Below are 16,308 nucleotides of genomic sequence, written 5' to 3'. Positions count from 1 at the left end.
GCCAAAGTGGTCAAAATTCGCCACTTTATTGGCGCGTTTGTAATAAAACGTTTTGTGGTAAAAAAAAAAAAAAAAAAAAAAAAACGGCGGTTTTATCTTGTATTTTATGCTGTTCTTCTTTAAGTACAATATACTATAGTAAATATAGTAGAAAATACACTTTGTTATCTATAATATTAAATATAGACGTTATTAATTTAGTCTGTCTCATTGCAATCAATAGGTTGGTGCTCAGTGTGGTTTCAGACAATAGTGTATGTATGTCAACATCTGTGAAGAAAGAATTCTCTTTCTTTCTTTCTTTCTTTCTTTCTTTCTTTCTTTCTTTCTTTCTTTCTTCTTCTTTAGAAAAGATTTACAAATTTCCATGCTCAAAGTCCAAAGTTTAGCTGTGCACCAGACGGATGCATGGAATACAGCCATTTTAAGTGCCGACTCCGTCCTCTGAGTTCAAGTTCATGCCATCAGGTTGAAGAATTACACCCGAGGTCAAAGACCACAAGATACAGGAACAACTTTGTTCCTGCAACTGTGTCCTTTTTAAACAAGACTTTATGCATTTTTAATCCTTTTACACTTTGACTCCTTCTTTGCTCTTATTGTGATATATATATATATATATATATATAAACCTTAATGATAATAAATCTTATGCATTTATTTACATCCAAGTCTCGGACAGTACTCATTTTCAGTTTTTGTGCATTTTGTATTGTCTTTTTGCATCTGTTTTGGTTTTAATGTTTTTGTTGGCCTGTCCTATTTTACTGCAAAACAAATCTACCTTCAAGTGTCAAAAAGTTACCTTGAATTTGACCTTGACCTTAATGCTGTTGTGCTTGAAATTATTCTTCTTGCTAGATTGAACCTTCTTAATTTTGTGTCAGCAGAACAGTGCATGGTCTTTTATCTTATCTGGAATCATCAACATTTTGTGATTTCATGTTCTTAGCTCAACAGCTTGAAAGTGTGAGGAGACGGCTTGTAAATACGTTATCCAATCCACTGATAAAACAGCTCCTGGATGACCTTTTTGAGGACAATGTCTTGAATGATGGGGAAAAAGACGCAATACTTGAGGAGAATCCGAGCAGAGCAGACAGAGCTCGCTGTCTTATTGACATAGTGAAGAGGAAAGGAGACGATGCCAGCAGTAAGCTGATCGCTCACCTTCAGGAGAGAGATCCACTGCTTTATAATGACCTGGATTGGCCCCAGGTGAGCTGAAATACTCATACAGCTGTCAGATTTGTTCAATACAAGCTTTTTTTTTAGTGAATGTCAATTTAAATGTCATGTAAATGAGAAGTTGCAAATATCAGTACTGTCAGATATCTAACCTTAAGAATATTAAATATCTAAAACCTTAAGAATAGTTGAAGGGGCACTATGATGATGGGCTAGTGCTTTTTGCATTTGTGCTCCACAGTTCTTGGTCAGTAATGGACCACTATGACACAGATACGCATCAGATGCATCAGACTTAGAAACACTGCAAAAGGAAAAAGGTTTTACTAACTGAATGTAATTATTTAAATTTGTAACAAGTAATTGAATACAGTTTACCCAACCTGAGTTTGCTCACCTCAACAGGTTTGAGTCATACTTACTCAAATAATTTAGTTTCTGAATCTGAATCACTGACTCAACTTCATGAAAAGTCAACTTAAAAGATTAAGGTATTCCCAAACCAAATATTTGATTCATCCTTGACTTACTTAAGATTAATATTATAGTTCTACATCTATGGGTAGTAATCACAAACTCTTAATTCCTGCTGAATTTTATTTTCCCTTGAGTCTTTGCACAGTTTATACTATATTATTCCAGTAGGTCTGACTGCTCAGTTGAACTGACTCAGTAAATTAATAATGGAAACGCTTAATTCAATCACTTGTTACAAATGAAAGCGATTTAGTTAAGTTGGTTCAACTATTGTCTTGATTTCAAGTTAATTGAATCAACAAAAGTAAGTTGTTGTCACAGTCCAAATCCTTTTTAGAGTGAAGATCATTTCATACAGGATACTATACCAGCACATGGAAATAAATTAATCTGAACAGTAATCTGATGTCTTGTGTCCAATGTGTCTTTCTGTTTCCAGCCTCAGTGACTTTGTAGGAGCACAGCTGTGACCACTGTCCACACTCCTCCCAGCTGCCAAGACCCAATCCCCAGAAGACGTCAACAGTTTAAATGCTTGTAATAAATGAGGTGTTATAATAATCACCACATTTACCGTTTGTTCTAGACAGACAGACAGATAGACAGATAGACAGATAGATAGATAGATAGATAGATAGATAGATAGATAGATAGATAGATAGATAGATAGATAGATAGATAGATAGAAATTCTTCTTTGGCTCAAATCTTCACATTTAAAATATTTTAAAAATAAAACATTCAAATTTACAGAGAGGAGGGTAAGAGAAGTGAAGAAAGAGCAACAAATGAGTTGTGCCTATGATATTACAAATAGTTATGGCAGAGGGAATTAATTTTCTCTGCCCCCACAGCACAGCTCATTGGTCTTGGCAATGTTGAGCTCCAGAGATGTGTTAGAAAAAGTTTGGATCAGACAGATGACTGTCTGTTGGTACTCAAACAGAGCCTGGGTGTCGTCAGGTGGGCCACCGGGGTCATGTCATCCAACTTGAATTCATGCATTTGTAACTTCTCAGCCTGTTAATGCATTAAAACCCTGTGGATGTGTAATAAATACACATTATCGACATGTTACAGGAGTGGTGTGATATTTTTTGCTTCAGAGTAGCAGAGCAGACTGAAAAAGTGAAAGAAAATTAGTTCATTTACAACCCCAATTACAAAAAGATTGCAGTTCCATCAAATATGTAAATGAAAACTGTTAAAGGAGCTAAGCCTATTGCAAAGCACTGAGAATGTTTGACTCGGTGGTGGTTGACGCGCCTTGTCGCTGTCATTAAACCAATGATAAATGTCCACTTCCAATTGCTATGCAGACCTTTTCTATTTATTCTGCGATCATGCATTTCAAGACAGACAATACAGTTTAGTTAACTCGCGCCACTGCGGTCAAAAACCTTTTTGCCCTTCCGGGTCAAAACACCTGTTGACGTAATGACGTCTTCCTCTTATATACCCCTGTCTATTACCTTACCAGGTAACAATACAGTGCCCCCTACTGGGTACATACAACATCTACAATATTTGGCTTCTATAAAAACAGAATGCAATCATTTGCAAGTCTAATAAGCCCATATTTTATTCCAATAGAACACAAACAATATTAGATGTTGAAACTGAGACATTTTACTATTTCATGGAAAATATTAGCTTATGTTGACTTTGATGGCACTAACACATCTCAAAAAATTGAGTAGAACATTGTTTACCATTGTGTTGCATCTCCTCTTTTTTATAACTATCTTAAAGCACGTGGATTGAGAAAAGTTTTTCACTTTGCCTTAAACTATTTTAAATCAGCTTTAGCCAAGTGACAATTGTGGCATTTCTGAATCGTGCTTTCATATGGCCTCTTCTTTGCGTTATAGAACTTAAACCTGTATTTGTAGATTACACAGTGAACTGCAAACACAGTGTGACGGATGGAAGAGATGGATGGAGGACTGATTTAACCAAAGAGCTGCAGCCGGTCTGATTGACATTAACAGATGGGTCTCTGCTCCTCCACTCACGGATTGGCCCACACTATCACAGTTCTGAGAAGGCCGACATCCTTCTTTAAACCTGCACCTGTAATCGGGGCGGCTGTGGCCAGTGGGACGCAGTTTGCCAGCAGCTGGACAGTGAAACAGATGCTTACAGGGAGTGACTTTGTCTGAAACATGAAAGTGGAAAACTTAAAAGGTTTGAAACATTCTAACCACACCATAGAAGGCAGAGACAAAACTACATTTTATGATGAACTTTTTATTTTTAGAACATGGACAAACTCAGTCAAATCAATATATGTACAGCATATGGTCATCAACTGTCAGTATCTTATGTTGAAAGAAAATAACTTGTCAGAAACCAGTTGATTTGTGGCTTTAGTGGCAAAAAGAAAACTGTTTAAAAAGCCAGAACGAAAACATTAAGGTGGAGTTGTGCCTGAGAGTCCTGGATAGAGGTAGAAAAGCTTCGTTGCTGTGCATCTGTCTATAGAAGGCATCTGTCTTTTGTTGGAAACATCGAAGGATTCGAACTTACGCAGGACCTGTGCACACAAAAATGATAAGGCATCATCTTTGCTTATATGTATATATATATATATATATATATATATATACACTACCGTTCAAAAGTTTGGGGTCACTTCCCTATTGAATCCCATGGCAAAGTGACCCCAAACTTTTGAACAGTAGTGTATAATTTTTATTCCTAAAACTGATATTACTTTCCATTTTTGCACATTGTATTTAACATCCATAAGATGGTCTATACTTGCGAAACTCACTTTTCTGAAAAGTTCGGAAATGTGATCCTCACGTGCATCAGTCTTGAAAACTTCATCAATGTACTGAATGAGGAGTGACCCTTGATCTTTATGTCTGTATGAAACAGTATCTGTAGGAAAATAATGTAGACAAAGAAAATTAATAGAAATTACTATCAAAATATCAATCATAATCTTAAATATGTTACAGGCTGCACAATATGATTTGTTGATATTGTATATGAACCAACCAGGTGTGCAGGAGAGAAGAGAGATGAAGTCTTTTTCTTTGTGTACACATTTCACAGCATCTTCTGCAAAATCCTCACTGACAAGAGGAGCTGGCACATCATTAGCTTCATCTCTTGCAAAGTCCTCGCTGACAACAGGAGCTGGCACATCATTAGCTTGGTTTGCACTATCACTGACAAACACAGATCCTTTCTCTTCTGAAACATACAAATATGTGAAATATTTGATCAGATGAACTAATCTACATAAATGAAGCTGTGATTTGTTGTGTCTGTAAGAGCAGAAAAGAATTACCTCCTCTGCAGGCCTGGATGATAACAATCTTTGGTTTGTTCAGCAGAGCTGGACATCTCTCTGAGCCCAGGTGTCTGTAAATGTTGTCTATGGGAAACTCATCGTCACCGTCATTTTTCGTGTTGACTCCGAGAACCGCTCCCAACTTCCCATGAGACATGATAACCACAAATACACTATCAGTCTCTTTTAGTTCGCGAAGTTGAGAAAACTTGACAATCTTCTCCTCAATTTCCTGTCAGAACATATAAAAACAAAGTATCAGTTACTTTACTTCAATCAGACACCCAGACAACACGTTTTAATAGATAAAAAGGTACCTTTCCTGTGAGGTTTCTATGTTTCTCCACCTTATATCCCAGACTTGAGAGCACTTTATTCATGTTCTCCTCATCTTTTTCAGCTCCCGCTCTGTTCAGCCTCTTATTAGAAAACTCTATGTTGGTGATCAACAGGGCCACTCGATTCTCATAAGAAGTTTTACGAACGGGGTAACACTGAAAAGGAAGATTAAAAAGAAGCAAATTTAACAAGAGTTTCCTTTTTGTTTCATCCTATTTAATGTAGAAAACTGATTACGACATGTTTACGAAAACACTGACCTAAACTGAATTGCACAAGGGAATGTTTTTACTTGAAAAATACATTTTCCCATAGGGTCCAATAATAGCTGCAGGTAAGTCTAGCAAACATCTATTTCACATGATTTGTATGAATTACTGACATCTTTATCATTCTTCATCTTCTCCCAGAACTCCTGTACAGTGAGGATGGCTGGGGTTGAAGGGTCAATCTGCGGCTGTGCTGCTGGAAACGACAACCAACAACATTATTGAAAAAGTATTTAAATTGTATAAAGGTGTGATAACAGTGTTAAATTGCATCTTTTTCTGTCACTCACCTGGCTGAGCAGGCTGACCAGAAGACAGACCCAGCACAGAGTAAAGTGAAGAATCATTTTCTTCAATATGAAAAATCATCCTCATGCTGGCTTTAGGTCCTTTCTTCCACACATTATCAATGAGATTGCGTGCCTTGTCAGCTGTGGAGCTATTTTCTTCCAGAATGGAATCTTTCTCCCCATCATTCAAGACACGGTCTTCCAAGAGGCCATCCAAAAGCTGATTGATTACTGGTTTGGTGACCCTTTTTATAAAATCTTTCCTCACTCTTTGTAGCTCCTTTTCTAGAGAATACATAGCAAAAAAAAAAAATAAAAACATTAGACATAAACATGTGCTTCATGTGATTGCTTCAGTTAAGTTGCTTACAATGAATGATTAAGTATTCCACTGTTGTGGAATTAAAATACAGTATTATTCTGCATACTCTTTGTCACGTTTACTTGTTGGCAAAGGCAGACTAAAAAAAAAAGAGAGAGAAAAGAAAAGTGTATTACTTATGCCTTGTGCAAAATAAGAAAAATATTTCAACTGGTTATTTAATTTGGGAGGAATGTACAAATGTTCAACTTACATTAGAGAATTTGATTTCCCTACTTGTAGTTATACAATTAAAAGTCACATATAGGGTTTTCCATATTGTGGAGAGTGAAAATAATTCTGGGGTCATAACATGTTTGTGATTTTTTAAGCTGAATACTCATGTTGAGGTTTCAGTTTGCATTGACTGTGTTGCTTTACACATCAGCGTTTCTCTTTTCTGTCTTACTGTCACTGATTTTTAAAATGTTGCTCTGTTGTTTTTTTATGTTTTGGCTGAACCTCAGGAAGAGTATAGCTGATCTTCTAAACCTGCTAATGAGGATCCAAACAATAAAATTTCACTCAGTTCTATAAAAGCATTGTTCAAAGTAACAGAAAAAGCTTGTGTAATGTATATTTTGTCTATCCCTGAAACTAGTTTCCAAAATTACCACAAAGCTGAATATCAACAAGACAGAACATTATACAAATAATAGATTTATTGCAAGTTTTAAATTATTAAGTCTACTTGTATATTGTTTATTTAAAATTACGTTTAAAAACATACATTTTAGCAGGCTAATGCATCACAATGAATAATACTATGTGTTTGAAACTTTCTTAACTTGGTAGGCTGAAGAGCTTTTGGAATTCTGGACTTGAATACATTTATTTAACATCACTTTAATTTCGTGGCGTTAATACAAGAGGTTGAAATCCCTTTTTGTGGACTATGTAATAGACTATAATACTGTCGGTAAACATCCACTGACGGCTTCCCTGTTGAGTGTTGAAGGGTGGAAGTTTGACGAGATCTTCCTTCTCGTACAGAGAAGTTTAATTTTACTTCTCATTAAAGCAGACCAAAACTATGAAATTATAAGCAAATGACTATTTTCTCATGATAGAGATCAAACATTTTTACAACAAACGTTTTGAGACTTGCAGTGTACTTCTGAAAGCGAAGATCTTTATCTCGACTTTGAAGTCGAGCTGTAACCGCCTATGAGCTGGAAGTTAAATGTATGGCTGGTACCAAAGAAAGATCATTTGCGAACAGTTTTGTCCAGAAAAAAAAATGCATAATATATTTTCTTTACATTTTCGATGCCTTGCAGGAGAATTCATTGGAAGTAATTAAAGCAGAGAGGAAGGAATTCAACCTTAACTAAGTGAAAGTATAATACGTGGCATGCGTAAAAACTGTAACCATACACTTTGCTTTTACGCTGTCAAGGCGCTTACTGAAAAAATATATGTGGAAAACTAATCTTGTCCTCAGTGTTTCAACACAGAACAGTTATTATCACCAGCTTACAGTCTTGTATGTATGGTTTTTTTTTTCTGGCTCATCATCTGAATATTGTCAACATAAACACCCTTCGTGCGAAGTGCTCAATAAGTAATCTTACCTGCCATTGCTCAACTCTTTAGACACCGTTCAAAGACTCGCTGCTATGAAGTTCACACGGATTTGCGTAACGCTTCTTCGCGGTTTCTTGGATGGACAAGGTGTGCGTAATACGCGCAGACTGGTTTCCATATTATGGCAAGCCAAAGTGGTCAAAATTCGCCACTTTATTGGCGCGTTTGTAATAAAACGTTTTGTGGTAAAAAAAAAAAAAAAAAAAAAAAACGGCGGTTTTATCTTGTATTTTATGCTGTTCTTCTTTAAGTACAATATACTATAGTAAATATAGTAGAAAATACACTTTGTTATCTATAATATTAAATATAGACGTTATTAATTTAGTCTGTCTCATTGCAATCAATAGGTTGGTGCTCAGTGTGGTTTCAGACAATAGTGTATGTATGTCAACATCTGTGAAGAAAGAATTCTCTTTCTTTCTTTCTTTCTTTCTTTCTTTCTTTCTTTCTTTCTTTCTTTCTTTCTTTCTTTCTTTCTTTCTTTCTTCTTCTTTAGAAAAGATTTACAAATTTCCATGCTCAAAGTCCAAAGTTTAGCTGTGCACCAGACGGATGCATGGAATACAGCCATTTTAAGTGCCGACTCCGTCCTCTGAGTTCAAGTTCATGCCATCAGGTTGAAGAATTACACCCGAGGTCAAAGACCACAAGATACAGGAACAACTTTGTTCCTGCAACTGTGTCCTTTTTAAACAAGACTTTATGCATTTTTAATCCTTTTACACTTTGACTCCTTCTTTGCTCTTATTGTGATATATATATATATATATATATAAACCTTAATGATAATAAATCTTATGCATTTATTTACATCCAAGTCTCGGACAGTACTCATTTTCAGTTTTTGTGCATTTTGTATTGTCTTTTTGCATCTGTTTTGGTTTTAATGTTTTTGTTGGCCTGTCCTATTTTACTGCAAAACAAATCTACCTTCAAGTGTCAAAAAGTTACCTTGAATTTGACCTTGACCTTAATGCTGTTGTGCTTGAAATTATTCTTCTTGCTAGATTGAACCTTCTTAATTTTGTGTCAGCAGAACAGTGCATGGTCTTTTATCTTATCTGGAATCATCAACATTTTGTGATTTCATGTTCTTAGCTCAACAGCTTGAAAGTGTGAGGAGACGGCTTGTAAATACGTTATCCAATCCACTGATAAAACAGCTCCTGGATGACCTTTTTGAGGACAATGTCTTGAATGATGGGGAAAAAGACGCAATACTTGAGGAGAATCCGAGCAGAGCAGACAGAGCTCGCTGTCTTATTGACATAGTGAAGAGGAAAGGAGACGATGCCAGCAGTAAGCTGATCGCTCACCTTCAGGAGAGAGATCCACTGCTTTATAATGACCTGGATTGGCCCCAGGTGAGCTGAAATACTCATACAGCTGTCAGATTTGTTCAATACAAGCTTTTTTTTAAGTGAATGTCAATTTAAATGTCATGTAAATGAGAAGTTGCAAATATCAGTACTGTCAGATATCTAACCTTAAGAATATTAAATATCTAAAACCTTAAGAATAGTTGAAGGGGCACTATGATGATGGGCTAGTGCTTTTTGCATTTGTGCTCCACAGTTCTTGGTCAGTAATGGAGCACTATGACACAGATACGCATCAGATGCATCAGACTTAGAAACACTGCAAAAGGAAAAAGGTTTTACTAACTGAATGTAATTATTTAAATTTGTAACAAGTAATTGAATACAGTTTACCCAACCTGAGTTTGCTCACCTCAACAGGTTTGAGTCATACTTACTCAAATAATTTAGTTTCTGAATCTGAATCACTGACTCAACTTCATGAAAAGTCAACTTAAAAGATTAAGGTATTCCCAAACCAAATATTTGATTCATCCTTGACTTACTTAAGATTAATATTATAGTTCTACATCTATGGGTAGTAATCACAAACTCTTAATTCCTGCTGAATTTTATTTTCCCTTGAGTCTTTGCACAGTTTATACTATATTATTCCAGTAGGTCTGACTGCTCAGTTGAACTGACTCAGTAAATTAATAATGGAAACGCTTAATTCAATCACTTGTTACAAATGAAAGCGATTTAGTTAAGTTGGTTCAACTATTGTCTTGATTTCAAGTTAATTGAATCAACAAAAGTAAGTTGTTGTCACAGTCCAAATCCTTTTTAGAGTGAAGATCATTTCATACAGGATACTATACCAGCACATGGAAATAAATTAATCTGAACAGTAATCTGATGTCTTGTGTCCAATGTGTCTTTCTGTTTCCAGCCTCAGTGACTTTGTAGGAGCACAGCTGTGACCACTGTCCACACTCCTCCCAGCTGCCAAGACCCAATCCCCAGAAGACGTCAACAGTTTAAATGCTTGTAATAAATGAGGTGTTATAATAATCACCACATTTACCGTTTGTTCTAGACAGACAGACAGATAGACAGATAGACAGATAGATAGACAGATAGATAGACAGATAGATAGATAGATAGATAGATAGATAGATAGATAGATAGATAGATAGATAGATAGATAGATAGATAGATAGATAGATAGATAGATAGATAGATAGATAGATAGAAATTCTTCTTTGGCTCAAATCTTCACATTTAAAATATTTTAAAAATAAAACATTCAAATTTACAGAGAGGAGGGTAAGAGAAGTGAAGAAAGAGCAACATATGAGTTGTGCCTATGATATTACAAATAGTTATGGCAGAGGGAATTAATTTTCTCTGCCCCCACAGCACAGCTCATTGGTCTTGGCAATGTTGAGCTCCAGAGATGTGTTAGAAAAAGTTTGGATCAGACAGATGACTGTCTGTTGGTACTCAAACAGAGCCTGGGTGTCGTCAGGTGGGCCACCGGGGTCATGTCATCCAACTTGAATTCATGCATTTGTAACTTCTCAGCCTGTTAATGCATTAAAACCCTGTGGATGTGTAATAAATACACATTATCGACATGTTACAGGAGTGGTGTGATATTTTTTGCTTCAGAGTAGCAGAGCAGACTGAAAAAGTGAAAGAAAATTAGTTCATTTACAACCCCAATTACAAAAAGATTGCAGTTCCATCAAATATGTAAATGAAAACTGTTAAAGGAGCTAAGCCTATTGCAAAGCACTGAGAATGTTTGACTCGGTGGTGGTTGACGCGCCTTGTCGCTGTCATTAAACCAATGATAAATGTCCACTTCCAATTGCTATGCAGACCTTTTCTATTTATTCTGCGATCATGCATTTCAAGACAGACAATACAGTTTAGTTAACTCGCGCCACTGCGGTCAAAAACCTTTTTGCCCTTCCGGGTCAAAACACCTGTTGACGTAATGACGTCTTCCTCTTATATACCCCTGTCTATTACCTTACCAGGTAACAATACAGTGCCCCCTACTGGGTACATACAACATCTACAATATTTGGCTTCTATAAAAACAGAATGCAATCATTTGCAAGTCTAATAAGCCCATATTTTATTCCAATAGAACACAAACAATATTAGATGTTGAAACTGAGACATTTTACTATTTCATGGAAAATATTAGCTTATGTTGACTTTGATGGCACTAACACATCTCAAAAAATTGAGTAGAACATTGTTTACCATTGTGTTGCATCTCCTCTTTTTTATAACTATCTTAAAGCACGTGGATTGAGAAAAGTTTTTCACTTTGCCTTAAACTATTTTAAATCAGCTTTAGCCAAGTGACAATTGTGGCATTTCTGAATCGTGCTTTCAAATGGCCTCTTCTTTGCGTTATAGAACTTAAACCTGTATTTGTAGATTACACAGTGAACTGCAAACACAGTGTGACGGATGGAAGAGATGGATGGAGGACTGATTTAACCAAAGAGCTGCAGCCGGTCTGATTGACATTAACAGATGGGTCTCTGCTCCTCCACTCACGGATTGGCCCACACTATCACAGTTCTGAGAAGGCCGACATCCTTCTTTAAACCTGCACCTGTAATCGGGGCGGCTGTGGCCAGTGGGACGCAGTTTGCCAGCAGCTGGACAGTGAAACAGATGCTTACAGGGAGTGACTTTGTCTGAAACATGAAAGTGGAAAACTTAAAAGGTTTGAAACATTCTAACCACACCATAGAAGGCAGAGACAAAACTACATTTTATGATGAACTTTTTATTTTTAGAACATGGACAAACTCAGTCAAATCAATATATGTACAGCATATGGTCATCAACTGTCAGTATCTTATGTTGAAAGAAAATAACTTGTCAGAAACCAGTTGATTTGTGGCTTTAGTGGCAAAAAGAAAACTGTTTAAAAAGCCAGAACGAAAACATTAAGGTGGAGTTGTGCCTGAGAGTCCTGGATAGAGGTAGAAAAGCTTCGTTGCTGTGCATCTGTCTATAGAAGGCATCTGTCTTTTGTTGGAAACATCGAAGGATTCGAACTTACGCAGGACCTGTGCACACAAAAATGATAAGGCATCATCTTTGCTTATATGTATATATATATATATATATATATATATATACACTACCGTTCAAAAGTTTGGGGTCACTTCCCTATTGAATCCCATGGCAAAGTGACCCCAAACTTTTGAACAGTAGTGTATAATTTTTATTCCTAAAACTGATATTACTTTCCATTTTTGCACATTGTATTTAACATCCATAAGATGGTCTATACTTGCGAAACTCACTTTTCTGAAAAGTTCGGAAATGTGATCCTCACGTGCATCAGTCTTGAAAACTTCATCAATGTACTGAATGAGGAGTGACCCTTGATCTTTATGTCTGTATGAAACAGTATCTGTAGGAAAATAATGTAGACAAAGAAAATTAATAGAAATTACTATCAAAATATCAATCATAATCTTAAATATGTTACAGGCTGCACAATATGATTTGTTGATATTGTATATGAACCAACCAGGTGTGCAGGAGAGAAGAGAGATGAAGTCTTTTTCTTTGTGTACACATTTCACAGCATCTTCTGCAAAATCCTCACTGACAAGAGGAGCTGGCACATCATTAGCTTCATCTCTTGCAAAGTCCTCGCTGACAACAGGAGCTGGCACATCATTAGCTTGGTTTGCACTATCACTGACAAACACAGATCCTTTCTCTTCTGAAACATACAAATATGTGAAATATTTGATCAGATGAACTAATCTACATAAATGAAGCTGTGATTTGTTGTGTCTGTAAGAGCAGAAAAGAATTACCTCCTCTGCAGGCCTGGATGATAACAATCTTTGGTTTGTTCAGCAGAGCTGGACATCTCTCTGAGCCCAGGTGTCTGTAAATGTTGTCTATGGGAAACTCATCGTCACCGTCATTTTTCGTGTTGACTCCGAGAACCGCTCCCAACTTCCCATGAGACATGATAACCACAAATACACTATCAGTCTCTTTTAGTTCGCGAAGTTGAGAAAACTTGACAATCTTCTCCTCAATTTCCTGTCAGAACATATAAAAACAAAGTATCAGTTACTTTACTTCAATCAGACACCCAGACAACACGTTTTAATAGATAAAAAGGTACCTTTCCTGTGAGGTTTCTATGTTTCTCCACCTTATATCCCAGACTTGAGAGCACTTTATTCATGTTCTCCTCATCTTTTTCAGCTCCCGCTCTGTTCAGCCTCTTATTAGAAAACTCTATGTTGGTGATCAACAGGGCCACTCGATTCTCATAAGAAGTTTTACTAACGGAGTAACACTGAAAAGGAAGATTAAAAAGAAGCAAATTTAACAAGAGTTTCCTTTTGTTTCATCCTATTTAATGTAGAAAACTGATTACGACATGTTTACGAAAACACTGACCTAAACTGAATTGCACAAGGGAATGTTTTTACTTGAAAAATACATTTTCCCATAGGGTCCAATAATAGCTGCAGGTAAGTCTAGCAAACATCTATTTCATATGATTTGTATGAATTACTGACATCTTTATCATTCTTCATCTTCTCCCAGAACTCCTGTACAGTGAGGATGGCTGGGGTTGAAGGGTCAATCTGCGGCTGTGCTGCTGGAAACGACAACCAACAACATTATTGAAAAAGTATTTAAATTGTATAAAGGTGTGATAACAGTGTTAAATTGCATCTTTTTCTGTCACTCACCTGGCTGAGCAGGCTGACCAGAAGACAGACCCAGCACAGAGTAAAGTGAAGAATCATTTTCTTCAATATGAAAAATCATCCTCATGCTGGCTTTAGGTCCTTTCTTCCACACATTATCAATGAGATTGCGTGCCTTGTCAGCTGTGGAGCTATTTTCTTCCAGAATGGAATCTTTCTCCCCATCATTCAAGACACGGTCTTCCAAGAGGCCATCCAAAAGCTGATTGATTACTGGTTTGGTGACCCTTTTTATAAAATCTTTCCTCACTCTTTGTAGCTCCTTTTCTAGAGAATACATAGCAAAAAAAAAAAATAAAAACATTAGACATAAACATGTGCTTCATGTGATTGCTTCAGTTAAGTTGCTTACAATGAATGATTAAGTATTCCACTGTTGTGGAATTAAAATACAGTATTATTCTGCATACTCTTTGTCACGTTTACTTGTTGGCAAAGGCAGACTAAAAAAAAAAGAGAGAGAAAAGAAAAGTGTATTACTTATGCCTTGTGCAAAATAAGAAAAATATTTCAACTGGTTATTTAATTTGGGAGGAATGTACAAATGTTCAACTTACATTAGAGAATTTGATTTCCCTACTTGTAGTTATACAATTAAAAGTCACATATAGGGTTTTCCATATTGTGGAGAGTGAAAATAATTCTGGGGTCATAACATGTTTGTGATTTTTTAAGCTGAATACTCATGTTGAGGTTTCAGTTTGCATTGACTGTGTTGCTTTACACATCAGCGTTTCTCTTTTCTGTCTTACTGTCACTGATTTTTAAAATGTTGCTCTGTTGTTTTTTTATGTTTTGGCTGAACCTCAGGAAGAGTATAGCTGATCTTCTAAACCTGCTAATGAGGATCCAAACAATAAAATTTCACTCAGTTCTATAAAAGCATTGTTCAAAGTAACAGAAAAAGCTTGTGTAATGTATATTTTGTCTATCCCTGAAACTAGTTTCCAAAATTACCACAAAGCTGAATATCAACAAGACAGAACATTATACAAATAATAGATTTATTGCAAGTTTTAAATTATTAAGTCTACTTGTATATTGTTTATTTAAAATTACGTTTAAAAACATACATTTTAGCAGGCTAATGCATCACAATGAATAATACTATGTGTTTGAAACTTTCTTAACTTGGTAGGCTGAAGAGCTTTTGGAATTCTGGACTTGAATACATTTATTTAACATCACTTTAATTTCGTGGCGTTAATACAAGAGGTTGAAATCCCTTTTTGTGGACTATGTAATAGACTATAATACTGTCGGTAAACATCCACTGACGGCTTCCCTGTTGAGTGTTGAAGGGTGGAAGTTTGACGAGATCTTCCTTCTCGTACAGAGAAGTTTAATTTTACTTCTCATTAAAGCAGACCAAAACTATGAAATTATAAGCAAATGACTATTTTCTCATGATAGAGATCAAACATTTTTACAACAAACGTTTTGAGACTTGCAGTGTACTTCTGAAAGCGAAGATCTTTATCTCGACTTTGAAGTCGAGCTGTAACCGCCTATGACCTGGAAGTTAAATGTATGGCTGGTACCAAAGAAAGCTCATTTGCGAACAGTTTTGTCCAGAAAAAAAATGCATAATATATTTTCTTTACATTTTCGATGCCTTGCAGGAGAATTCATTGGAAGTAATTAAAGCAGAGAGGAAGGAATTCAACCTTAACTAAGTGAAAGTATAATACGTGGCATGCGTAAAAACTGTAACCATACACTTTGCTTTTACGCTGTCAAGGCGCTTACTGAAAAAATATATGTGGAAAACTAATCTTGTCCTCAGTGTTTCAACACAGAACAGTTATTATCACCAGCTTACAGTCTTGTATGTATGGGTTTTTTTTGTTTTTTTTTTTGTTTTTTTTGGCTCATCATCTTAATATTGTCAACATCATATAAACACCCTTCATGCGAAGTGCTCAATAAGTAATCTTACCTGCCATTGCTCAACTCTTTAGACACCGTTCAAAGACTCGCTGCTATGAAGTTCACACGCTTTTTCGCGGTTTCTTGGCTGGACAGGGTGTGCGTAATGCGCCCTGACTGGTTTCCTCATTGGCTTCGGCAGACGAGTAACGGACTGCGACACCAGCTTTTCATGTTCTAGAGCCGACTTTCATGTTAGTGTTGATGTTTTAGTCATTTGTGGCAAATACGTAGTCTATTGCGAACTGCATTATAGTAACTATAATGTCCGGATCTTGTCTAAATAATACCAAGTTTTGATAGAAACTATTTTCCTTCCGCTTGCCAAAGTCACGTGTAAAATATGAGACACTAGGTGTGTCCCAATTCAGGGTCTGCACACTTCGAAGTGCGGATTTGTCGGCCACATACGTCATACACTGTTGAACAACAGCTGTATGAGTGGGGTTTATGTTGCACCCTTATATTTTATAGAAT

At 36.2% G+C, this 16,308-nt stretch overlaps 4 protein-coding genes across 6 annotated transcripts; 2 read left to right on the top strand and 2 right to left on the bottom strand.

Annotated features, from left to right (window-relative positions):
* The first annotated feature begins 441 nt into the window (after positions 1-441).
* Positions 442-2,292, top strand: LOC121646407 (caspase-1-A-like). Its single transcript, XM_041995347.1, has 3 exons — positions 442-468; positions 953-1,218; positions 2,105-2,292. Exons 1-3 carry the CDS (start codon positions 459-461, stop codon positions 2,111-2,113), a joined length of 285 nt encoding a protein of 94 aa, XP_041851281.1. The 5' UTR covers positions 442-458; the 3' UTR covers positions 2,114-2,292.
* A 1,602-nt stretch (positions 2,293-3,894) lies between these two features.
* Positions 3,895-7,909, bottom strand: LOC121645451 (caspase a-like). 2 transcript variants are annotated; one of them, XM_041993909.1, is made up of 8 exons: positions 7,802-7,909; positions 5,867-6,151; positions 5,690-5,772; positions 5,286-5,462; positions 4,966-5,200; positions 4,671-4,868; positions 4,441-4,550; positions 3,895-4,200 (listed from the first exon to the last, which is right to left on the bottom strand). In XM_041993909.1, the coding sequence occupies exons 1-8, from the start codon at positions 7,806-7,808 to the stop codon at positions 4,078-4,080; spliced, it is 1,218 nt and encodes a 405-aa protein (XP_041849843.1). In that variant the 5' UTR covers positions 7,809-7,909; the 3' UTR covers positions 3,895-4,077. The 2 variants fall into 2 exon arrangements, with proteins under 2 accessions (XP_041849843.1, XP_041849844.1); XM_041993910.1 differs by having other exon boundaries at positions 5,690-5,769.
* A 497-nt stretch (positions 7,910-8,406) lies between these two features.
* LOC121646507 (caspase-1-A-like) lies at positions 8,407-10,260 on the top strand. The gene is made up of 3 exons (XM_041995534.1): positions 8,407-8,433; positions 8,916-9,181; positions 10,068-10,260. Exons 1-3 carry the CDS (start codon positions 8,424-8,426, stop codon positions 10,074-10,076), a joined length of 285 nt encoding a protein of 94 aa, XP_041851468.1. The 5' UTR covers positions 8,407-8,423; the 3' UTR covers positions 10,077-10,260.
* Positions 10,261-11,913: 1,653 nt separating this feature from the next.
* LOC121646506 (caspase a-like) lies at positions 11,914-16,181 on the bottom strand. Of its 2 annotated transcripts, none has more exons than XM_041995531.1 (8): positions 15,842-16,181; positions 13,885-14,169; positions 13,708-13,790; positions 13,305-13,481; positions 12,985-13,219; positions 12,690-12,887; positions 12,460-12,569; positions 11,914-12,219 (listed from the first exon to the last, which is right to left on the bottom strand). In XM_041995531.1, exons 1-8 carry the CDS (start codon positions 15,846-15,848, stop codon positions 12,097-12,099), a joined length of 1,218 nt encoding a protein of 405 aa, XP_041851465.1. In that variant the 5' UTR covers positions 15,849-16,181; the 3' UTR covers positions 11,914-12,096. The 2 variants fall into 2 exon arrangements, with proteins under 2 accessions (XP_041851465.1, XP_041851466.1); XM_041995532.1 differs by having other exon boundaries at positions 13,708-13,787.
* Between the last annotated feature and the right edge of the window lie 127 nt (positions 16,182-16,308).

Source organism: Melanotaenia boesemani, chromosome 9 (assembly GCF_017639745.1).
Source record: "Melanotaenia boesemani isolate fMelBoe1 chromosome 9, fMelBoe1.pri, whole genome shotgun sequence".
NCBI lineage: Eukaryota > Metazoa > Chordata > Actinopteri > Atheriniformes > Melanotaeniidae > Melanotaenia > Melanotaenia boesemani.
Note: the sequence above shows the minus strand (reverse complement) of the source record. Positions and strands in the feature narration are given on the sequence as shown.